Here is a 24,009-nt window from a genome sequence, read left to right as displayed (position 1 = left end):
TCAAATTTTAGACTATATGTTTATTTAGTTCGTGGTTAGTAATCTTAACGAAAGAACAGTTCAAGAAAAAAAAAATTAATGAAAAGCTAACATAACAGGTTTATAAATTCTTTTCCTCCCCCTCATTGTCAGTAATATATATATTTTTTGAACGATAACATAATAAAACAAACGGCAAACCACCTAAGTTATACATAGCCTTATCTTAAAGCACCAAACGAGAAACTTCAACTAAAATGCATATGGACAACTCCTCCAACCAGATTCCTTGTCTTTCTGTTTCGACCATCATTATTGCTATTTTGTGGACTACGCGATTTCCTTCCTATTTTTAAAGCAATAATGAAATTGAAGAAAATTGGTATACCAATCGAAGAATTTTCAAAATTGTGAGCCTTATAATCAATATTTTGCTTAGGTAGCATTGCATGTACCCTAACAGGGTCAATTTCCACCTCCATTGAGTTAAAACCAACTTCACCTACTACGATCAAACTTTCACGTAGTGTAATGACAAGGTCTACATAATCTCACCCTTAAAATTTTGGAAAATAGCCCCTATTCTACTTGTTTGGATAATATAGATGGAAGCATCTTTATTAATTTTACAAATTTGCTTGGTAGAGCGAGATGAGGGAATGGAGGAGTTAAATCTTATTTTTTATTTTGTGCCCTAAACTAAGGAATGTAGATTATTGACCAAATAGCATGAAAAAGTGTTTCTGTATTCAAATTGCATCTTTCACAGCTGAGATAAATTATTTTCTTTAGTCTTTACTATAATATATAATATTTTGATGAATGATTAAGTAATTAAAACAACATGATTCTCATATTTTAACTAAAACGATTCAAACTTCTTGATGCTATTAATGATCGAGTAAATTACATAAGTTTAACGATGCTCTCAAAATTCAACAATGAACTTAAAATAGAAATATCTCTCAATCTTCATTCATCAAAAAGCTATGGAGGATAAAAAAGAATTTCCTTCATTCAACATTTTCCCAATCATTTACAAGTCTCAAAATGAGGTTTAAATAACCCTGAGGTGGCTGGCCAAAGCAAGAGAAAATAAAAAAAGTAAAGGTCTATTTCCTATTTTCCAATTTTATTAAGAAATCTAAGTATTTTGCAACTATAGTTCTAAATATCTATCGAAACGTCGACATTTCCATCAACATATCCATGTTTCTACGGGTTTGATATTGACATGAGGAATAAATCGACATTTCCATCATAGTTCAAAAAAATCGACAAAATATAAAAAATATCAACAAAATGTCACTCAGATAAACATAATATTAACTAGTTTATAAATAGGAAAATATTCATTTGTTAATTTAAATATTTTTTTATGATTTTTTAATTTTTATAACTTTTACATAAATATCCATTGACATCGACATTAGCATTTTATCAATATTTCCATCTATATTTCTATAAATTTAAGACCTCGACATTTTCAACGACATCAACATTTAAAAATTTATTGGCAACTAATTATGTTTCTTGTTTATGAAATATTTTCAAAATTGTATAGAAATCTTGAAAATAATAAAAAACAAGTTTCTTGTTTCCATTTCCAATTTATTACCAAACATAAACACAAATATTGTTTGATCAAGGCTTGGCTAACTTGTTGTTAGTATCTTATTTAATAGATTACCAAACACCATAATACTTTTATATGAAAAAACATAAATCCTCATAATAGAACTAGCATTAGAGAATATACTCGAAGAAAGAGAGAAAAAAAAAAGGTAGCATCAGAGAAATTAGCAAAGTTTTATATGTAATCAGCAAATGGTTCTGCTATTAATTCGAATCTTATTGCATCTTATGATTGAATTAATCAAGCTTTGCTGCTTCTCACATGCCTTTGGCAGAAGGCTTTCAGCCTCCGGAGGCCATCTTCAAGAGTTGCAATATCAAGTGCAAAAGATATCCGCAGCCAATTCTTCAACCCAAACACAGCGCCTGGAATTATACTTAGATTAATGATTGCTTTCTCTATGAATTATGATCAAGTTTCTGCAACAAAACTGAACTAAAAGTTCCACTATAGAGCTTACCGGGAAGAATAATGACAGATTCCTCTCTAGCCAACTGAACACAGAACTCAATATCATCTTCAATGCCTTCCAGAAGGGATGGATCAAGTTTCACCTGCAACCAAATGGAATTGTTTTGTTAACTGTAAAAGGCAAAGATGATCATAAACGTCGGGATCAGGTTACACACAACTCGACAGCATTCGACATAGGAAAACGCAAAGATTTAGTTTACAGCTTTGTCTTTCTGACCGTTGGAATGATCCGTATTGGTTGATCATAAAATGCATAGCAAATGCTTCTAAACGTTAAATATACATTGACCAACAATGTTCTAGTTTTGGCCTTACCATCATAAACATGGAACCTTCTGGTTTATTGGTACAACTGATGCAGGGGATTTCCTTCAGTCCCTCACAAAAGGTATCTGCAGCCTCTCTTAGCAGGTTGTTTATACTGGAGAAGAAATCCTCCTTTGTTGTCTCCAGAATCTGAGGAATGGCTGCCTGATAAACGCACACAACAGGTTACAAACCAAGGGAGTTTTGGTTTACATCTCAATGTATGTATGTTACCAGTTGAAACAAACCTGAATGATAGTGGCAGGAACCATCGCAAAACTGATATAGTTCTTGATGCGCTCAACAATCTAAGCAAAGACAAAAGACCATAAAAACAGGATGCAAGGTTTCGATTCTTTCTCACAAACAGATATGCAAAAGAAAGATATCAGACCCCAGAGTGATGAAGAATTCCATGTGGGTCATTAGCCACAAGCCAACCAAATCGCCATCCAGGTACAACACATCTCTTAGATATTGATCCAAGGGTGATAACAGGGGCAATTGATGAAAATGCTCCCATTGGGACAAATGGGTTACAGCCAAAAGTGAGATTGGCATACACTTCATCAGAGATTACCAGAACCCCAAGTTTTCTTGCTGTCTCTGCAATCTGAAAGGAGACCACAAATGAAGTTTGGCCCTCTCTTTTCTCGATCAAATTATCCGCCAGGAAATGGATGAACTCACCTTCTGTAGATGCTCTCTTGTGTAGACACTCCCGCAGGGGTTTCCTGGGTTGACGACGACCAACGCAACAGTTTTCTCGTCTGCCAGAGCTTCAATGGCGTCGAGGTCGACTTCCCAATCCTTTTGAGGAATAAGATCGAAATGGCGAGTTTCAAGGTGGGCGAAAGCAGCTCGCAGCTCATAGACGGGGAACCCTGGCCTTGGAAGCAAGATATTGGCGCCTGGGGAGGAAGATAGAACCGTCAATATGGTTTGAATCCCTTGTATACACCCAGATGTTAAATAAACATCATCCGCCGCTACACTGAACGGAAGATCACGAGATAGATGATCGGCAACTGCCCTAAAATTACCGATTGAAATCGATTAAATCACACGATTAACACAATGTTCAACTCAATGGATACAAGAATAGGAAGCAGAAAACGAAGAAGAGCTTCATAATGATGGCACAAACCTTCTTGCCTCCGGAATACCAAGAGTAGGAGAATAGCGTTTAAACTCATCAGAGCGAACGGCATTAACGATGGCGTCTTCAGCCGCTGCAGCAGTACGGTAGCAAGGAACGGAGGAGGTGTCGCCATGGCCAAGAGGAATGACGACCCTCTTGTCTTCGTCATTGAGGCTCTGCATCAGCCTGGTGGAGACTACGTTGGCTGAGATCCCCGGCGGCTTGAACAGGTCTGAGTTGCTCTCGAAACGCCATTTTCTCGACCCCTTTTCCATGGCCTCTTCCAATTTTCAAAATACCCACAGGATCCTGTACTGGGGTTGTAACCAGCGATTGGGGAAAAGAAGAAGAAGAAGATTCAACAAAACTTCACAGAAAGAAATTGTGGGAATGTTGTTTAAAGAGTTACAGGAATGAATGAACTACTCCGGAATTTTGCCGCTCGCGATGCTGAGGATAAATAATTTTGATGCAGAGAAATTAATTCAAACTGGATGGGACATACTGCAAACTCAAAATATCTCGACAAAGTTGAAGTAAAGACGAACGAAATCAAACTTTTTTTAATGTAATAACATATGAGTACGGATTCAGAAAATTTTCTAATAAACGACATGTATTTATAAATATATCATTACTTTTTTTCAAAAATGTCACAAAAATAATTTTTAATTAGTAGTATCTGGTGTAAGTTTACAATTTATGTCATTTTTGTTAAATTTTAAACCTAATACACAATGCTATATATAAAAATACATGTACTTTTGTGTTATCTTTGTAATTCTCTCTTTCCAATTTGTAATCATGGTAACTGATAAGTAGTAGCACTGTTAATGGTTAAATACTTAAGTTTTATCCTTTCTTTTATTTATTTTTTTCAAAAGAAAACAAATCTTTTGTTATATTTATTTATGCATTCATCTCCCCTAATTTTAAAAAAATATATATATATAAGAATGGATTTAATTATCATGCTTTCCAAATTAACTTTTTGAAAGACGACAATTATAGAAATAAATCCAATAGTTGTATCAAATGCAAATTCAAAGTAAATTTTGGCTTTTATAAAAAAGCTACTGCACATTGGAATCAATTTGGTGGAACTGGAACGCTGGCTGAACATTGAAAGATTTGTTGGATCGCCCAGAAAATTAAGATTATCTTTGGACTCGTTTGTTTTTCTGAGAAGGTAGACGTCAAATATCTATAGATGCATGAAATTTCAGATGTTTGGAATTTTAAATGTCTGACAACTTCATGTTTGTTTCGAAGGTAAATTTATAAGGATATCTGAAAATATTTGGAGTGTCGATTTATTCTTGAGAATGTGTTAAATTTATAGAATGTTTCAAAGAAGAAGATATGCATATTTATATAATTTATAAATTCATTTAATATCATAGATTTATTTTAAATAATTTTATTTTTTATATGTTATTTTGTATAATAAATTAATTCATATTAACTTAATATATATTTCATTTTTAACTTTAATAGTTTTCGAAAAAGATAATCATATAGTTTATGCTATCTTGGTGAAATTTATTTATCCTATCATCACATTATATTTTTTAAGAGGAAAAATATCACAAATATGTTAGTTGGTAAAAAAAAATGTTGCTTTAAAATTATATTTATGATAATAAATATTATTAATAATGTAATTCCTTCAAAATTTTAAAAATAAATGGATATATTATATAATTTAATTGCAATTTATTTTACATGTAAATCTAATGTACAAATATATTTAATAGCATAAAGTTGTTTATTAGTTATGAATACATTAATTTATTTTAATTATAAATTTGAAATATTAAAATAAAAATGATAAAATATTAAAAATTAAAAAAAAATTGATGAAAGAAAATATATGGAGAAAAAATGAATGGAAAAATGTAAAAAGTAGATGCTCTCGACAGGGGAATCTTGGAAACTCGTGTTTCAAAAGAGCATCCAAAACCCATATGGGCATCCTAGGATACCCGAGCATCTCAAGATTCTCGAATATCTTAGATTCTCGTAAAAAAAACGTAGGAATCCAGATGTCCGTCCAACGGAAATCTCGGATTTCCACGAAACAAACGACCCCTTAGAAATACCAGAGTTATTTCTATGAGGGACATTGAGAAATTCGATGATGAAATCTCTTAGTATATAAAGAGAAAATGGTTTGGGATTCCCTTTTCCCTCATTTTCATGTGTTTGGCCAAGTTCCTTGATGAAGTGCATTTCCTTTAAACATTTTAAAATAATAAAAAAAAAACAGCTACTATTCATATATGTGGATCTCTATTTTCATGAACTTTGTGAGGATCTTTATTTTTATAAACTTTGTGAAGTTAGTGTATGCATTCTATTAGTTAGATTAGTTTCTAAACAAATTGAAATTATTTTAATTCATTTTGGTTTGATTTCTTATCTTTAGTATTGAGCACTTAAATTAATTAATTAAAATTTAAATTAATTAATTAAAATTCTATCAACCAGCATTAACACCTTCATCTAGTAAACTAACTCTAAATTAGAACTTCAAATCTCTCCCGTGACGTAGTTGATATACTCAAAAAAAAAAAAAAATCAAAATCAAAATCAATCATGCACATGCAATTAGTTACATGTCATATTCAATAATTTTTCCATCACAGCTCTATCCCTACGAAACTATTGTTTAAATTATATTTTCGTCCCCAACATTCAAAACTAAAAATAAGTATTCTGTTATGTTGCCAAACCGACCTCTGACCAGAAGGTCATGAGTTCGAACCCCCACCCCGCAATGTTGTACTAACAAAAAAACAGTATTCTGTCATGTTATATTTCATGAACTTTACATAAAACTATTTCCTCATCATAGAATATATAAATATGAATAATATTCTTTTCTTTTAGCACGCTGACTTACATTGTGATTAACACAACATAATAGCAATGAACAAGAATAATTCTTATTTCTTAGAAGAGAAACCAACTTAGAGGAGCAACAGTCGATCCATTCATATCGTGTATATGCCAAGGTAATTCATAACATATTAAATCATATATAAGTGGCCACTATAATTTGAACTAATTCCTTCTAAGCTCTTTACTATTGACATTGGTCCTAATCATGATGATTAGACCTCTCGGACAATTACAGAGTGGATTCTCCAGGTTCCCAATTAAAAATGAATGCCTTGAGAGGGACAATAACAGTTAAAGCATGGCTACTGTCTGATTTTGATAATCTATTCTACCCCAGGTGAATTAAACTCAAGTTTCATGATTTTTGCTTTGCCTTTTTCTAATTTCTCCTCATCAATGTAAACGGATGAAGTTATTTCTGTTACCGTAGATGCCGATCCATTCCGGCAGAAATTCAAGAACAAGGTCCTTAATATTTAATACAGCAGCTGAAATGAGATGGACTTTTCAGCAGTGGGATGTTACAGAAGTTTTGACACCCTGGAAATGCCAGCTTCATCCTTGAAGAAAAGATAAAATTTGACTTCATTAATTTCACTGAATGAAAAATCGCACCTTGAACATAGCCATTATGTTATCTCATTCCACGACGTCAACTGAAACATAGCTACAGGAACGCTGTAACAAAAACCTCCAGGATTTCATATTTACAGATTCTCTCATATTGTATCAGCAGGGTATAATTAAAAATGTTCCTATCACTAAAAGTAAAAGGTATGGAAAATTGAATACCAAGTTAAAAAAAGATATGCGTATAAGTATCAGGTGTTACTTGTTAACTCTGCCCCTTTCGGCGATATCCTAGAATCTGAAATCAGATAAAGGATGATGGATTCAGTGAACCAGCAAATCAACTTTCAAAATTAAGTTCCGATAATTGATGTCCAAGAAATAAACCAAGTTATTACTGACTACTCACCAAGTGGTCGCTACTATAGTTGCAATCTGCTTGAAGTTCTGCCAAAGTTTCTTTGCCTTCCAAAATTTGTAGCTCATATTTGAGTGGATCGAAGACAGGAGACATGATGACAGGACCCTCAATTGAGATTGAAGTATTTGTGGTCGATTGATCATCGCTGGTACTATGACAATCTTTCACCGACAATATTTCAACTTCATCTGCTTGTAGAGGTGTCTTTCGAGAGACATACTGTTTTCAATGCATCAAAAATGGAGAAAAAGCGTGATAATTGTTAGAGACATGAAAAATCATTGAGCAAAACATCATCCAGAAATAACTCTTTCATTGAAGGGTAAGGTCATTAAATGGAACTTACTTCACGTAATTGTTCAACAGTCAAACTTGGACGGCAGTGGAGATGAGGCTGCTGCAAACTTGGAGTACTTTCTTTATCCACTGAAATAAGAAGAAGATGGACATCTAACTGCAATGAAGAACAGGTCTTCATAAGAAGATGGTGATTGTGAACCAGGAGGGATGGGGATCATTGACACACAGCAAGTGGTTAAAGTGTCCAGAGAGATGCAAGAAACTAAAAAAAATTTCATTTGCCAGTAACAAACGAAACCCAGTAAGATATCAAAGTAGGATAAGAGTATGTATGACAAACATCGACCTACCCACAACAACAGACATTGTTCCGTACCTCATTACTATTTTCTTCCAGGCCTCGCAGATAATTGACTAACTTCGTTAAGCGACTACTCCTAGAACTTTTATTGCTGGACCCACCACCACTCCCATGCCGTGTGTTACTACGTACACCACCGCGACCCCAACCAAGCATTTCAGAGTTCAAGACAAGACCAGGAGAAACTGTTCGGTTTTCTCTGCTCATATCTAAATCACTTTCAGCACATCCATCAGTGCATCCACTATCTATATTAGCTATTGACGAAGAAGGCTGAGAGGATCGAACTGTGGGATGTCTCTTCTTCCTCCTTTGCCTAACTTCTGTAAATCTCTCATCAGCAGAAGATGAATCTTTGCCCTCGTTATTATCATCTTCATCCTCATTATCTTCATATCCTGACACTTCATCTCCTCGACCGTTTTGTCTCCTCAGATGAGCATTCCTATGGTTGCGACGCGACCTTGTTAGAATTCCACCAGCCATATCCTTGCCTAATATGCGTTTCTTACTGAGTGCTTCTGATTGTCGCTGAAATATTTGTGCAATTGATTCCTGAATCTGTACTACAAAACACGAGAACATGAAATTACACAAGCTTGGACAAAAAAGACATTAAGAAAAAAAAAAGGCTCTCTGGATTTGAAATGTCCTGTTAGAGTCTCATAACATCAAAGTTAGTTCACAATGTTCATTGAACAAGCTATGGACTAGGAAAATTCACTTCAAAATGTTGTTCTGAGAGTCAGCAAGGAAAATCTCATTGATGAAAATAACATCTCAAAATTCAGCTTAAAGTACTATAAAATGCAAGCAGACTAGACATGTAGCTCGGAATGGAACCTGACCTGTTTATTACGATTCCTTTCCTCCTCGTGAAATGTTAATTCCTGAGACCAAAATCAGAAAATAAGTGCCACCATTAGGGATATAAAAAGAAAACAAAATATGAGACAAGCGACAAACACCTCCTCCTCATATTTATCAATATCTGGATAAAGGGCAGCAATCAGTGCATCATAATTAGGATCATCTCTCAAAGAACGTCTACTGGCACAATGTGTGCGGCAAGCAGGACATTCGTTGTTCCTAAAGTTACAAACATAATACAATAAGTTCATGGTATATAACTTATTCTAGTTCTCCATAATAGACTCAACAATAAGGTGAGGAGATGAAACCAACATAAAGTTCAAATAGAATGGTATAGAAATGACAAGGACTAATTCATATACCCCAGCCGCATTGATTTGTCAATGCATTCTCTACAGAACCGGTGCAAGCATTCCATTACGGTTCGTGTTTTCTTAATAATCCCTGTCAAGGTCAACAAGATTTCTGCTTTCTTACTTGATTAATAAGAAACAAAGAAGGTAGGATTTCAAAGTGATCTACCTCAAAATTCAAATAAAGAGGAGCCAGAAGATTTGTTCAATTACAGTTTACAACTCTCTAGTTTTAAACAGCAGCCAAATGCTGATTTATCTGAATCGTAAGTCATAAAACATATGCCATGACAGTCAATATTCATGTATTTCTTCTCTGTTACCATTTTCCTTCCTTTTTCTTAAATAAAAAACAAACTCTCGAGAAAGAAAGTGCAACCCAGAGTCAAAAAGTTACAAGGAGGGGCCTCCAATCATTTAAAATTAAGAGTAAAGAATAATTACAACAACAGCAACAGCAACCAAAAAAAAAAAAAACAGTCTCCAACTTTTCTGTTAGAAAAAGCCAATAAAGAGGGTTAAAATGGCCACACTTCAAATCTTCTGTTAGAAAAACTCCGAGCCCTTAAAGATTATTCTGTTTCCCTCGAATCAAAATTCTGTGCCCCAGCTCTCTATTTCCCCGTTACTGTTTTCTTGAGAGTTGGCTTTCTTATCATTGAGGTTTTTGAAGAACATATGTTTATCAACGACATTTAAAGCAAACATACCAAGACAAATTGGGCATTGCACATCTCTCCGAATGCCTGACAGCTCTACAAAGACAAATCTGCACCACAAATATTCAGGATTAGAACTTCAAAGTTCAGTCTTAGGTAGTTACAATTACAAGGGCAATATGAGTTTCATGCAGACACCTTACATAATTACATTGTTTACAAGAACTGGTATATGTGTGAACCCACCAACAATGATGGAGGAAAAGAAAAGTAATAGATCAAATAATATCCTCAATTTCTAATAAGAATGAAAGTATATAGGTTATGCACGGATGATTCCAGATGTTAGGAAAACTTCACACTAAAAATGAATCTTGATTTCTATGTAGAGCTTCTAATTAAGAATATGAAAAATACAAAAAGTGGCTAAGCCCTAGCCAACGGAGACTAGGGTACACCAAGTAGATGTAGATCTAGTAACATACTGAACTTGTACCTGGTCTCTTAAAGGAAAGATTGAAAACCCATGATTCCTTTCTATCATACTTCACTTTTTTTCTATAAAAAAAGTGCTTTCATGAAAAAAAGTGCTTCCATGAAGGAGAATAAGTACCAAATAAGGCCATATAAAAGTACCAGCTTAGCCTAAAACTTTGAAGTAGCTTCCACCAACACTTCTGAATCAAAGGGCAGCCTAGAAACAAGTGATTTAAGTTTTCCCCCACTGCATATTTGCAAAGGATGCACCAGGAGAAATGTCTATTCTGGAAAGCCTCTCCAACACTTTCTAGAACCAACGTCCACATGAACAATATAACTTTAGGGCATTTCTTACTCCAAATCACCCTGACAAGTTCATTGACTATACTCAAGCCTTCTACAAGCTATTTGACATTCTATATTTTACAAAAAAAAATTAAAGAGTTGGTTTTTCCACGGAACAATCTTCATATTTTCAATCTCCTCAAGCACAAAATACAGATCTTCTCTTGGCATTTATAAGAGCAAATTTCCTTAAGAAATTAATTTAGGCCCCAAACTCCATACGGGAAGTTTTATGGGTTGGAAAGGCTTATTTAGAGCCTTGCTTCTCAGAAAAATCACAGTGAAAACAGAGGCTAAAATGCCCACTACGGCAGTTAATACTTAAAAGTTTAAGATTAAAATTCAACTGTCAACAAAATGAAAGTCATGGTGATCATGTGAAATAACCTAAATGCTAAATGTCAAATTCTTTTTCTGCTCCAGATCTGAATGAAGTAGGAGACACCCACGTTAGTAAGATGTATCTTACACTACAGACAATGGGGTTCGAGCAAAGTCAATGCCTCCTGAAGTTCTAGATAGTGGAAACAAGTTACTGCAAAAGCTAACGAAAGGCTCCGGAAAAACCACTACGAATGGAAACAAAGTTTCGGCGTGTTTGTTTATGGATGGCACGGGTAGAATAATAACTATCAAAATAACATACAACTTCGCAGTCATGTTACAGGAACCGCGCTCGTTCAAACTCAACGGATCAGACTGTAGAATCAAATCTCGCAGCATCACAAAATACGAAATTCTGAAATTCATGAAAGAGTAGCAATTCACACGCATTAACTAGACCCGGATCCCAAGCATGCAACTACTTACCGCTCATTAAGTCAACCGCGCCGTCTCACGGCAATGCCGAAATGAGTAGCAGCGCTTAGCAGCTGTATTTATTAAGTCGCATTCTCTTCTTTAACTATGAAGGGAACGCATTAAGAGAGCAAATGTTCGGGGAAAAAAAAACCACCATACAGCTCCAAATGAACAACAATAGAACACTACCGAAAATGGCAATCGTGCAGAAAAGAAGAAGTAGAAGGATTTAAAGGAAAGTACTCCGGTTTATCTTCAGAGCTAGAGGATAGGCTTCCTTCGGAATCTGAAAACACACGACCAGCTTCAGCAAATGGTAAACCAAGCAAGAAGCAGAAGCAGAAGCACGGAATTGGAACCATAATAACCAAGCAAACAAAATCCAAGGAGAAGGAAAAAGGAAAACACGTAACCTCTCGCTCCGGTCGCTTCCTCCAATTGCTTGTGTTGCTTTTGTTCGTCCCCTTCGTCTTCTTCGCGCCCTTCATCATCTGGGTCTCCTTCCTTCTGCTGCTTTTGCTGCTCCTCCTCTTCTGCTTCTATTTCAGTCTTCGGCTCGCGTTCCGTTCGAGATTGCTTGGCATCTTGATGGCTGAATTGTTGGTCTCGAGGCTCTTCTCCGTTCAGACTGTCCGACCAAGAACGTTTATGCGCAGGCATTGACAAAGTGAGAAATAGAGAAGGATTCGGTTTGCGGTGCGAGCAGTGAGGTTTTTGTTAAGGAAACAGAGAAGACGAAGAAGAAGAAAAGAAGAAGAGGAGAATGGAGAATGAAGAAGAAGAAGAAGACGACGAGGAGGAGGATGGGAGATTTTCGCTGCAAATTTATTCTTTGTTATTATTTATTAAAAATTATTTAATTTTTTTCTTCCTTTGCTTTATTATTGTCTGATTAACATAAATTTATAATAATTAGTACTCTTTTTTTTTTTTTAAGAGAGAAGATCGGAATCAGATGTGTTACGGCAAAGCACATATTAGCGCAGTGGACGGCCGCCTGTCACCTTGGGTAATTTCGTCAATTTCCTTCACCCCATTAATATAATTGTAATTAGATTAAACGTTAAATATATGTTTTAACCAACAATTTGTGAGTTCAAATTTCTCCCTATAAAGTTTTTTCTTTTCTTTTTTTTGAAAGAATTTTTTTAATTTAGTTTATTTAAAAAATCTTAATTTGATCTTGGTATATTTTAATATTTTTAATTTCATTAGTGAATGTTAAAATTGAATACTGATTGAGTTTAAATAATTTTAGATGACGAACATATTCAACGATAATTAACATGTACTTCTTCTTTCGAAGTTGGAGGTTTCATCCCCTATATTCTCAAATTGTTGTACTAAAAAATAATAATTTTAGATGATAAATATAAATTTACCATTGATAAGCTTTAACCTTTTACCAATAATGATGGACTAAATTAAGAAATTTTAAAACATAAAAGACTACTTTAAACTAAAAAAGAGTTAAATTGAAAAACATTATAAGACGAAAGCATATATTTAGCAAACATTAAATTAATATTTTCATGCTTAAAACAAATAAATTTGTTTGCTAATTTTCAAGTTTTTTTTAGTACAATATAGGTGGGAGTGGTGATTCAAACTCACCACATTTTTGTTTAAGATAGATATCTTTTGATCGAAGAAAGTCAATTTGAGTCATGTTCACATTGATGCTAATTTTCAAATTTTTCTGTACACTTCTCATGATAGTTTATGACATACAAATGATGAAAATCACATTCTTTCTCTTAACAAAACGAATAAGTCTTTTTAAATTAAACGTTATTGTTTAAGTGTAGAATTCAAATCATTTATTTTGAAATAAATATCAACAATTTTATAAAATTCAAAATCATAAATTAATTGACTTATTATAGAATATTCGACTTTTGAGTTGATGATATATATCTTAATGATTGAGTAAAGGTTGTTGATTTTAATTAGTTTGACAACGTTCATTAAGCATAATAGAAATTATGTGAACAAATACAAATGAAAAAGTAAAAAAAAAAATACAAATGAAAAAATATTTTTAAATTGATATACAGTATTATTTGATGGGTCAATTTGAATATGGTTTGTTAAGGCATGTATCATAGAAAAAGAGGTTGAAGTTTCGAATCCCCAGATTAAATAGCAAAATTATCTCATGAATACATTTTTTGTTCTCTTTTTGTGTTCTAATGGTAATACGACATAGTGGCTGGCTTCTCATACTAATTGATGCAAATTGTTTTAGTACAACAAATAAATGTAAGGATTCAAACTTATAATCTCTTGGTCAGAGACAAGTATAAATTATCGCTAATCGAAACTCATATTAACAATGAATGCAAAATTTTACACGAGCATTTGAATGAAAAAATAATTTATTTTAGAATTAATTTCAAAGATGAATATGTAAATAGTTCAAACTCAAATCATCAAGACATATTAATAACCTTATTCTACAAGTAAAAAGTTGAATCTCAATGCTACCTCCTAAAAAAATATTCTGAAAACCATCAACTCAATTTTTTCAAAAGTGTCATTATGCCTAATTATTTAATAAAAATTAATTATTAATGCAAAAAAAAAAAAAAACTTTATCTAGTAATGCCTGACCTAAAATTATATGTTTCATATATTAACTATTTTTTAAAAAATAAAAGAGAGCTTTTACGGGTGAATTTAATAAATAATGAACTTTAGAAAAAAAATGTAATTTTGAAAGTAATAACAAAATACGTAAATTAACCTAGAAAGTCTATAAGCTAAAATATGACACAGGTATGATAGTTTGTGGTCAAAGTCGGAGAATGACATATGTTCAACAAAAACGACACGCAGGATTTGATGTGTGAAACATAAAAGTGAATTCGCATATTTACTAATGAAAGTGAGTTCGGCATGTAATTTTGCCACTCTATTTTTTAAAATAGTTTCAAAACAATTCTATTCCTGTAATATTTTTTAAAATACAATTAAAAAAAATCCAATTTTTACGGCGCACGAACGAATAATGGAAATCATTGCTCAGCATTGGGAAAGAAGGGCAAAAAAAAAAAAAAAAAAAAAGTGGGCCAATTTTGGCCAAAACCTAGAAACTTGTCTAGGGTTTTTTTTTAAAGTATTATTAAGTCTAAAATATATTTTAGAAATATGTTTTTTAACTATTTTTAGAATACGGTAGTTTTTTTAGAATTATTTTATAAATAATGTTGACCAAGAAAAAAAAAATACTTCTGGTCCAAAATACATGACAATTTGACGATTTTGCCAAGTTATTTAATGTAATTGTCTATTCCGACAATTGTTTTTAAAATACAATATTCTCTAAAATTAATTTTCCTAATTTCTTATTTTAACGACCATTTTTAGAACTTACCCCTTATCTGTGTGTTTTGTCTTTGTCATATTAAATTTTCCTTTTTCTTTTTGGCTTTGACTTCTTTTTTCTTCTTTTTTGTTTGGTTATATTTCTGTTTATACAAAAGGGGCAAATTCGAGTGAAAATATTATGTATTATGAAATCAATCGAATGGATTAATTTTGAACTATATTTACCAGTTGGTTAGATTTTTTAAAGAGTAGGTTTTAAAAATAAATTGATGAGTTCGATTTTGATAAATTTTACGGATTTAAATTTGATTTTATGGTCCTTTTACTAATTTGATCGGTTTGTCGGTTTAGTTTTCAAAAAATTCAATTATAAATGTCACTCGTTACAAGCTTTTGTTACTAAAATGGTAATCGATGACAGATAATTATATAATATTTATAAATATAGCAAAAAATATAATATTTTACAAATATAATAATTTAATAGTATAGGTATCTATGTTTTTAGCTGGTGCTAAATTTGTAATTATTTTGGACATGTCGTTTTTATTTTTTATTTTTTAAAATTTAATTATTATTTTTATATATTTTTTAGAATGATCCCCTGCCCTGGGAGAGTCCAATGCAGTGCAAATTAAAACTTAAACAACTTTTATTACTTTAAACAGAAAACAAAGATTCTAAGTAAGAAGAAATTTTAGTGACTTGTACAACCCTAATGAACTACAGATATTGTATCAATGTACAGAAAAGATATACATTATACAAACAATACAGATCAGCCAGTGGATGAGTTTGTTGATGAAGCCAAGCCTCACATTTTGTAACCCTCTACATTACATCTTAAAAAGCTGCTTCAAATCTGCTCTTGTTTTCCCAACCTGAGACAAACAAATGGCTGCAAACATGAAGATGGAGCCATTTGCAATGCAGTTGAATTTGAAGAACTTCTAAAATAATGTCTCGTATCAAAACCCAGATCATACGTACCAAAATTTGGGGGCAAGGCAATGCAATGTCAGTTGATTGTAAATGGATGTAGATACGATGCTACTAGGTACAATCAGGCAGGCGGCAGCAAACGGCGACAAGTCGGGCATTCCATCTTGATATCCATCCATCTTTGTAAGCAACCCGAATGGAAGAAATGATCACATGGTGTAATCTATATGATACGAGGCACCGAGTTAGCGTTGATCATGAGAAATTAGCGGGATGCTGATAGATTAACGAAGATTCGTGCAGGCATACCATGCAATCGTTGGGGCGTGTAATATCTATGGTGGTCATACAAATAACACAATCCGTGGCGTGGTTCCCATTTTGATCTAACCTCCGGTAGTAGCTATATTTCTCGGGTAGAATCTGCAACAAATTTGCAAAAGCAATATGATAAATTCATACACCGGTTTAAGCAGGGGGCACGACAACATCACGAAGGGTAAGATGCAAGAAAGTATTAGTCGATCCTAACCTGACGAGGGATGAACCACCGGGATCCTAGGTAGTGCTGAAGAAGAAGAATGGCCACTTGGAGAGAAGTAAAGACGCCCAAACAAATGCACCAAGTTTTGTCAGGCTGGATACGCATGAAGTTGTGGGGGCAGCCGAAGACATACATTGGAATTGCGAGCCGAGTCACAGTTATGCCTAAGATGTAATATATGTGCAAAGGTTTTCTCGAGTCCCGAACAACGTTGGTGACTATTTGAGGTATCCAAAAGGAATACATGAGGAGAAGAATTGGTCTCAGAAAACGATGCAACTCGTACATAATAAAAATGCCTCCCAAAAGGATTCCATCTGCAGATAGTCATGAAAGATTGATTAAGAGGTTCAAGAATTTAAACAGAACCGGCAAGCAAATGATGGTCATGATTCGATACCTAAATATTAGAGATGAAATTAAATGCACATCATCTTAAATATATTTAAGCAGAAAATTACAGTGATATGCACTCTTTGTAGAAAAGGTCATATTAATGAGTTTCCCAGTAAAAATCACACGGTATATTTGATATGCAGATTGAAGAAACTTCGGTTGAAATAAGATACTCACAGAAACGGCTATATAGAACTGAAAGTTCACGTCTCATGGTTTCCCAACCTTCTCCACTGTTCATGGGCCTACTGGCTTTCCATATTGCAAGAAGATATCGCATCTCAAAAATTGAGAACACGACGAACTTGAAAAATGCAGCAGTTGCAAATGCATTAAATAAGGATTCTGAAGAAAAAAACAGTAGCAAAGCCCAGTTAATAAGATATACTAGAAAAAGTTTAATTGTTCTGAGCGGATAATTAACCTAAAATGTTAAACTACACAAAAAAGATGACTATAACAAGAAATGATCCAGAGCACAAAGGTTTGCTACACGCAAAGGAACTATGATCTCTACTTTTGAAGAATTCAACTTCAACTTCTATGTGACCGATATGCCTTAATAGACCATAGTGGCAGTATAAATTAAATAGAGGCTACAAAACTCTTCTGTACAAGAATATGACAAGATCACAGAAAACCACCGTACTATTAATATTCTACAAGAAATGATTTATCAACATAGTTCTCGTATTGCAGTTTTAGATGGGGGATCCAAACTCCTAGCATTTTGGAATTCTCCAAAAGTAGTCCTGAAAACTTGAGAGGCCTCAGTCAGCAACAACCGAGATATCATCTCTAGGCTAAATTATACCGATTGCCCTTGATGTATAAAATTGGCTTCAACGACATATCCACCTGAAGAGGAGGGAGGGATATCAGGGGTTGAGTTCCCTTCCCACCAAAACTGAAAGGCCTTCTCGATTACTCCCGTCATTTTCTTGCATTAATCAAATGATGGTTGGTTCAGCTATTTACCCGTGAATTGTCCCTCATATCCACTTGAAGAGGAGGGATGGAGATCACTCCTTTTCTAAACCATATGTCTCAAACTCAAAGCCTACTGAGGCTTCCTAAAGTCTTCTTTGTCAATGGTAATAGCTTTCATAGGATTCTGTATCTTCCCCTCTTGAATATATTCTTCACTACTGTTAGACTTGAGTAAGGCCTTCTAGCAGACTCCATCTTGATGGAATAATTTCTTGGTTATCACTATCGCAATATCCCAACTAACAGTGTCTGCATCCAGACCACTCCTTGCCTCAATTGCAACACTTCTTTCCTCTTGTACCTGCATTAATAACATTGAATACCCTTCTATCATTCTTTGGAAGCTCTTCCACCCCTCTTGGCCCCAGTCTTCAAGGAACATGATGCAAGTCTTCCTTCCATGAGTATCAAACTAGAAAACTTCCCAGCTATCCTCTCTTTTTCAAGTTTTCTCAATCCTCAAAACATAATCATCACAGTGTATTTCCCTAAAGAATCAGTGTCCTCTCAATATCCTAAGGATACTTCTAAGAAAGTCGCAGAGGGGTAGGTACCAAGGTAAAGTTCTTCTCAATTTCACTTACTACTAGGCTTTTGGCCATTTCACAATTGAAGTTTTATTCCATAATAAAGTCCTAATGAGGAATTTTAGACCGTAGATTATAAGTAACAGAAGGGAAGCTGGAAACCATAACTTAATTTAAACTTACCAACTAATATTCCTGCTGTCAAATGCAGAAGACATAAATAAGCGTCCATAATAGCCTGTTGACCGATCATTAGTATTGAAACTTTGGCTGCACCCTGCAAGATATAGATGGCAAAGTTAAAGGCATTGACGAGTTGAATGACCCAGAAACTATAGCTTAAAAGAAGTGGTACAGGTAGAGTATCAATATCTGGCACATAACCAGTATCAGAATCCATGGGAGCTATACGTATTTCCCAAGAGAAATGTTTAAAAGTAGAATTCCTTACAGATTGAGTGTTGCTATGTTCCATTTGCCGAATCAAGAGAAGTACTTGAAGGAAAGAGACCTGATAAAATTTTGTTAAGAAATCCAACTAAATTTTATTTTCAAATAAAAAGAAAAAGCACTCATTATAGAAATGTAGGAGAAAGGTCCAGGAATCAAAAAAAGGATACAAAAGTGACCATCAAGGTATAATTCACTGCTTTGTTGTAGTAGATCTCAATGTTAACAGAAGTGGCATTTAGTACTAAGGGTGAGAAGCAATCTCCATCATCGTCTACTGCAGGACTCTCCATTAATCCTTCAATATGGTAATGTTCACGTTCTCCATTTACTGCAAGGTATATAAGTCATGAAGTAAAAAAAATGACTAACAAGAGAAGTTAAGATTTAAGAAAAGATCAAGAGTAAAGAAATCTACTGCAGGACTCCCCATTAGTTTCATGCTCTTTTTAACCTAGTGGGTTTCAGTCAAGTGCTGATTTAGTTTTTGAGATCCTCCATCAGCTTCGTTTTGATTAAAAAAATTAGGGCTCAGATTACATAGCTGGGAATCAAGAGAACTATGCCCATAAGCCTCAGGTTCACAGTGACATGATTTATATACCTTATTGCACTAGAAACAAGGTCACGCAGTATTGAATTGTTTATGACATTAACGATATGAAGAGAAATAACAAGAATACTGTTCCTATTGAAGTTCTATTGGGGATTTTGAAGAAATAAACAGAGATGCTACTAAACCTGATTTTGAGTTCATGTGGTCGAAATTGCAATTCTGATACTAGGAAGCTGAATTTTTGTTTAAGATGGTGAAGAAAACTGATGCTGGACAGACACATGTGATATACAGTTTTAGGTTGGTGCATGTTAGGATAGGAGGAGGTATCAGGGTATTGAAAGAGATTGTCCCACTCAGCTACAACTGATGATTTCACTTTTATCACTACTATCGATTACTTCTGCGAACAGGAATGCTGAGAGAAGACGCAGGAAAACTCTTCAGCTGCATAAGAATTGGTTCTACTCCGTCTTTTCCCTCTGCAAAGACTTACACAACCATGATTGTGGCTCTTGTTAAGAATGGTAGAACAGAAGAATGCTTCAAGTTTCTGGAAGACATCACAAGCAGTGGTTGCCTTCCTGATGTTTCTATGTACAAGGAACTAATGAAGGAATGTCTGTGGCCGGAAAAGTTCTGCTGGTTACATGTTTCTGGAAGAATGTAAAAGAAACTTTATCCTCCTGATATAGTTGCTTATAAATGTTTCCTCAAGGTTCTCAGTGGTAATAAAAGAAAGATTGAAGTCAGCTGCTTGCCCAAGTTTGCAGACTTATAACATGTTTACTGGCAAATGGAGCTTTCCAGACTTCGATTGACTTGGATTAGAAGGGTTGCACAAAGGATGTTGATACTTGATATTTATGGTATAATGGTTGAAGTGCTTTTTGGTTGATATAAAATTGGAGACGCATATTTTCTCTTACGTTGAAATGGTAAACAAGGGAATGAAACCGCCTTATAGGGAATTTGCCATATCTCTGGTGCAACTATATGTTAATGGTAATATCCAGGCAATCCACAGGCTTTCTGAATACATGAGAAAATGCTACAACCTTGGCATGGAAAGTTGCATAAATACACTTTATTGGGAAGTTCTTATATACTGGGTAAAACAAGGATAGCTACACACTCGGGAGAAGACAACATATAAGAAAGCAAGAATCATACGCTGAGACATCAAGTACCATTTTGTGCAGAGGAGAAATGTGATATTTGAGCTGCTATCTCGATATTGCAATGCTTCTCCATTTCATAAATTGGTGCTGCAATGAAAAACAATAGATTCAGTACTGACATAGTGGAAATTGGGTTTGAAGTCCAGTGAGAGAAAATTACAATGGCTTCTTCTCCACATCTTATCTTGTGGAGATTCTTGGAACACCTGGGAGGAGAAAACTCCAAGCTGTTCAGAAGTTATAAAGAAGCTTCATCAGTAAGGACATTTCACATGATGAAATCAGATGTAATATTTAAAGAATAACAACATTCATCCTCAGAGGAGAAAGTCTAACCAGATGATAAGGATTGGATAAGATACTGTCAACTTCTTGTTTATATTCTCCTCCCTTTCCACTGTAAATAGATAATGAGAATAAGATTATTGTAAAAATTGAAATAACAAAACCAGGACAGCTTTAATAATTTAATCAACATGATAACACAACAATCACCATTATAATAAACCACGCAACTACAGTAAAAAGAGGATGAGCTGTAAGAGACTGGAAATAGCATTTAGCACACCTCCTTTGCAATGTCCTAAAAAGTGAACCCATCGAATATGAAGATGGCAATCACAGACACAGGTTAAGGAACGACGATTTTACAGCGAAAATATTAGTAACTGGAAATTTACCTGTTAGCTACCATCCGAAGCTGTCTAAAAGGCCAAATATATACACCCTCAACCTTAATTTGAACTCCAGCAACATCATGTTCATTATCAATTACATCATGGAAAATAACAACCCCCTGTCAAAAGCAAATTGAAAGACATAAAACAAGCTCCAGATAGAACAGAAATATCATGGCAAGTGACATATATTATCAGTTTCTTATCCCAAAAAAAAAAAAAAAGGAAGAAGGAAATATCATGTCAAGTGAACACTTCCATTGGTATTGGCAACATGCAATAGAGCCAGTTTCTATTGAGTTGTAAATTGTAATAACATTAATTTGAAGATAGGACTGGGGTGAAGTGAAGAGACATTTTTTGATCGGACACCAAGTAGATGGCACCAGATTTGTAGAGTAGGAATATTAAACTTCTACGTGGAAACTATTGACAGGAAGTTGTGGAATAACAGGGCTCAGACTTAGAAATCCAGGTTAATATTTGTGAGATAACTTCCCAGGGGCTAACCCAATCAAAAGCCAGTCTAATTTTAGGAAGTTCAATACCAAAAGAATGAAAAAGATCCATCCAGCGTGGAAGAGATTTATCGGGAGAAAAGATGGAAAACAAGAGCATAGAAGTTCTAGTGTACAAGAGCCAGAAGTTCTTAGTAACTAAATTTGTCAAGTACATAAATACATAATCCATTTGTCTCTACAGCATCTACACATGACAAATTGAATGGTCAAATATTTTCACCAAATGCCTCACCTGAACATAATGTACACCAGATATTTTTGTTGGCGTACTAATTAATTCAATGATTGAATTGCCATTGGAATTTCTGAAATCTGGAAACCTGGAAGAGTTATTTGTGGAATCTAGAAAACTCCAACTGCCTGCAATTCACATTTCCATGCACAAACTTAGTACTTTTTAGATAGTCGCCAATTGGCGTAAGAAATATAGTCCCCATTAAACCCATTCTATTTGCACTTTTTGCAAGTAATATAGTGGTAGTTTAGTTGGACGAAAATAAGAAACTTGATTGGAGCCCATTTTTTTAGTTCGGCTCCCTTTTGTTGGACTGTTTTTTTGTATGCCCTCTTTTTTGTTTCATTGTTCTTGATGAAAATTTGATTTTTCTCCTCAAATTTGGACGGAAGTAAGAAATAAAAATCATCAAGCACAGCAAATTTTCTGCAAGAAATATTCCCAAATGATTTATAGTGACTACGTAAGGCGATACATATTAAACTTGACACAAGTGAGTTCAAACATTTACCACACAAGACAAAATCATGTAAAAATAATGAAGTAGCTCAAGTTTAAAACTTGATAACAAGAAGAACATCTGGCCATGATGGATGAGTACAAACCTCTATACGTTCCCGTAATATTCCATTCAGAAAATGGACCCAAATCACTCTTATCTTTTCTTACGAACAACCACTGCAAAAGAAAAAAAAAACAAATAAAAAGGTATCAGAATAACATATTAACAAAGTTGACCAATATTTTTCACAGTTACAGATTCAAAATCTGATCATAAAAAGGGTGCAACTATCAGGATCAAATGGAATAGAAATTTGACTGACAACTAAACATGAGGAATTGGATAAAATAAAATGTTGAACAACTGAACTAAAAGGAAGAGTTTCAACCGAAATAAATCGAGGAGCTAAATGCTAAAAACGAAATGAAATCCTAGCAATAGAGGCTAAAGAGGAGAAACAATAATCCATTACAATTTGTGGAATGGCATCACCTAATCGCGTGCCTGAGGCTAAAAAATGCTTTCTACTACAGTTGAGCTAAGTCTTTAAAATTGACAATGTGTTTCCAAATTTCGTATAACAAAGTTCAGCACGTTGCCACTTTCCCATTGCCACGTCCAAATATTGTTCGAGCATGAATCTCAGCTACTTTCTAATTTATGGATAACGGCAACTACTTCAATGGGGATATGGTGTTCGTAGCAAGTCACCCAAAAGTTATTTTGAGGGGAAAAAAAATCTCTCTTGCTCATGCTTTTACAGCTTATTGAGACATTTCAAAGAAAGCCGGAATCATCTGAAGCTCATGAAATCGAGTCAAATTGCACCGTATATTGTACACCGACTGATTAAACCAAAAATGATACGGCTAAAAAATACTTAAATAACAATACACGAAACTATACTAATTTTCACCAAATTGATCAAGAACATTAACCAGAATCAATGAACTAAACCATTAAAATAAAGAAGAAAAAAAAAAGTGAACACTACCAACCTCATCGCCCCATGACCGAGCCCTCTCCCGCAATGGTCTCAGACCATCCACAGGCTGGGAAACCAAAAAATGAAAAGCCCACAGAGCAAAAACAGTTCGGGAAAAATTTCCTAATCTTCTCTGGCACTCCGAAAAACCAAAACGTCCTCTGCTCACCATATCAGGAAAAATAATGCCCAAAATTCAACTCCAATTATTAACCATAAATCCCAGTGTTTCGAATCGACAACAGAAATCCCAGAGAAATACAACAAAACCCATTTGAGCACAGAGCTTAAAAGAGAACTCGATTGCTTCAATTTGAGTCAACCACAAGAACTACCAAGAAGCACGACACCCACAATCGGATACAGATGGTGAAAGCTGAACGACTAATTAACCTTCTCAAGCAAAAGCAAAATCGGAAGCCCTGGTTCACCGGATGCCGCTGATCCAGCTATACTTATAAACAAATGCCAAATAGTACAGTCGAACCCTGTACAAAAATACAATTATTTTATTCAATAATTAATTTACGCATTCTGGACAAAAGAGCTCGCGTGCGTGTTTTTGTTGAT

At 34.3% G+C, this 24,009-nt stretch overlaps 3 protein-coding genes across 8 annotated transcripts; all 3 read right to left on the bottom strand.

The window, feature by feature from the left end:
* Positions 1 to 1,769: 1,769 nt before the first annotated feature.
* LOC111017967 (nicotianamine aminotransferase 1) lies at positions 1,770 to 4,113 on the bottom strand. Of its 2 annotated transcripts, XM_022293870.2 has the most exons (8): positions 3,963 to 4,113; positions 3,543 to 3,850; positions 3,086 to 3,428; positions 2,790 to 3,008; positions 2,644 to 2,703; positions 2,405 to 2,560; positions 2,076 to 2,169; positions 1,770 to 1,980 (listed from the first exon to the last, which is right to left on the bottom strand). In XM_022293870.2, the coding sequence occupies exons 2-8, from the start codon at positions 3,809 to 3,811 to the stop codon at positions 1,856 to 1,858; spliced, it is 1,266 nt and encodes a 421-aa protein (XP_022149562.1). In that variant the 5' UTR covers positions 3,812 to 3,850; positions 3,963 to 4,113; the 3' UTR covers positions 1,770 to 1,855. The 2 variants fall into 2 exon arrangements, with proteins under 2 accessions (XP_022149562.1, XP_022149561.1); XM_022293869.2 differs by having other exon boundaries at positions 3,543 to 4,100.
* A 2,395-nt stretch (positions 4,114 to 6,508) lies between these two features.
* RING1B (RING 1B) lies at positions 6,509 to 12,430 on the bottom strand. 4 transcript variants are annotated; one of them, XM_022294026.2, is made up of 11 exons: positions 12,017 to 12,430; positions 11,847 to 11,889; positions 10,029 to 10,087; positions 9,328 to 9,409; positions 9,061 to 9,181; positions 8,941 to 8,982; positions 8,108 to 8,653; positions 7,778 to 7,885; positions 7,420 to 7,650; positions 7,273 to 7,308; positions 6,509 to 7,000 (listed from the first exon to the last, which is right to left on the bottom strand). In XM_022294026.2, the coding sequence occupies exons 1-10, from the start codon at positions 12,261 to 12,263 to the stop codon at positions 7,276 to 7,278; spliced, it is 1,512 nt and encodes a 503-aa protein (XP_022149718.1). In that variant the 5' UTR covers positions 12,264 to 12,430; the 3' UTR covers positions 6,509 to 7,000; positions 7,273 to 7,275. The 4 variants fall into 4 exon arrangements, with proteins under 4 accessions (XP_022149718.1, XP_022149717.1, XP_022149720.1 ...); XM_022294025.2 differs by having other exon boundaries at positions 7,233 to 7,308; positions 12,017 to 12,429; XM_022294028.2 differs by lacking the exon at positions 6,509 to 7,000 and adding an exon at positions 7,064 to 7,118.
* A 3,131-nt stretch (positions 12,431 to 15,561) lies between these two features.
* Positions 15,562 to 23,914, bottom strand: LOC111018054 (transmembrane E3 ubiquitin-protein ligase FLY2). 2 transcript variants are annotated; one of them, XM_088120504.1, is made up of 15 exons: positions 23,453 to 23,914; positions 22,558 to 22,630; positions 21,950 to 22,077; positions 21,200 to 21,315; positions 20,856 to 20,916; positions 20,680 to 20,746; positions 20,529 to 20,606; positions 18,953 to 19,113; positions 18,784 to 18,843; positions 18,516 to 18,609; positions 16,993 to 17,160; positions 16,408 to 16,736; positions 16,185 to 16,298; positions 15,924 to 16,098; positions 15,562 to 15,831 (listed from the first exon to the last, which is right to left on the bottom strand). In XM_088120504.1, exons 1-14 carry the CDS (start codon positions 23,609 to 23,611, stop codon positions 15,997 to 15,999), a joined length of 1,710 nt encoding a protein of 569 aa, XP_087976630.1. In that variant the 5' UTR covers positions 23,612 to 23,914; the 3' UTR covers positions 15,562 to 15,831; positions 15,924 to 15,996. The 2 variants fall into 2 exon arrangements, with proteins under 2 accessions (XP_087976630.1, XP_022149687.1); XM_022293995.2 differs by having other exon boundaries at positions 15,562 to 15,814; positions 23,453 to 23,913.
* Positions 23,915 to 24,009: the final 95 nt, after the last annotated feature.

The sequence above is a fragment of the Momordica charantia genome (assembly GCF_013281855.1).
Source record: "Momordica charantia cultivar OHB3-1 chromosome 2 unlocalized genomic scaffold, Mcharantia_2.0 BLBB01000002.1, whole genome shotgun sequence".
Classification (NCBI taxonomy): Eukaryota; Viridiplantae; Streptophyta; class Magnoliopsida; order Cucurbitales; family Cucurbitaceae; genus Momordica; species Momordica charantia.
The sequence above is the reverse complement of the archived record's forward strand: the minus strand, read 5'-3'. Positions and strand labels throughout refer to the sequence as shown.

Excerpts from the sequence above, each read along its gene's own strand:
- RING1B (XM_022294026.2), bottom strand. The coding sequence starts at position 12,263 with ATGCCTGCGCATAAACGTTCTTGGTCGGACAGTCTGAACGGAGAAGAG. Across the intron at positions 11,890-12,016 it reads GGAAGCGACCGGAGCGAGAG|ATTCCGAAGGAAGCCTATCC; the intron begins GTTACGTGTTTT and ends GTGTGTTTTCAG. Across the intron at positions 9,182-9,327 it reads GACAAATCAATGCGGCTGGG|GAACAACGAATGTCCTGCTT; the intron begins GTATATGAATTA and ends TTGTAACTTTAG.
- LOC111018054 (XM_088120504.1), bottom strand. The coding sequence starts at position 23,611 with ATGGTGAGCAGAGGACGTTTTGGTTTTTCGGAGTGCCAGAGAAGATTA. Across the intron at positions 22,078-22,557 it reads TATTACGGGAACGTATAGAG|GCAGTTGGAGTTTTCTAGAT; the intron begins GTTTGTACTCAT and ends TGTGAATTGCAG. Across the intron at positions 16,099-16,184 it reads CACGCCCCAACGATTGCATG|ATTACACCATGTGATCATTT; the intron begins GTATGCCTGCAC and ends CGTATCATATAG.
- LOC111017967 (XM_022293870.2), bottom strand. The coding sequence starts at position 3,811 with ATGGAAAAGGGGTCGAGAAAATGGCGTTTCGAGAGCAACTCAGACCTG. Across the intron at positions 3,429-3,542 it reads GGTATTCCGGAGGCAAGAAG|GGCAGTTGCCGATCATCTAT; the intron begins GTTTGTGCCATC and ends CGGTAATTTTAG. Across the intron at positions 2,561-2,643 it reads TTCCTGCCACTATCATTCAG|GCAGCCATTCCTCAGATTCT; the intron begins GTTTGTTTCAAC and ends TGCGTTTATCAG.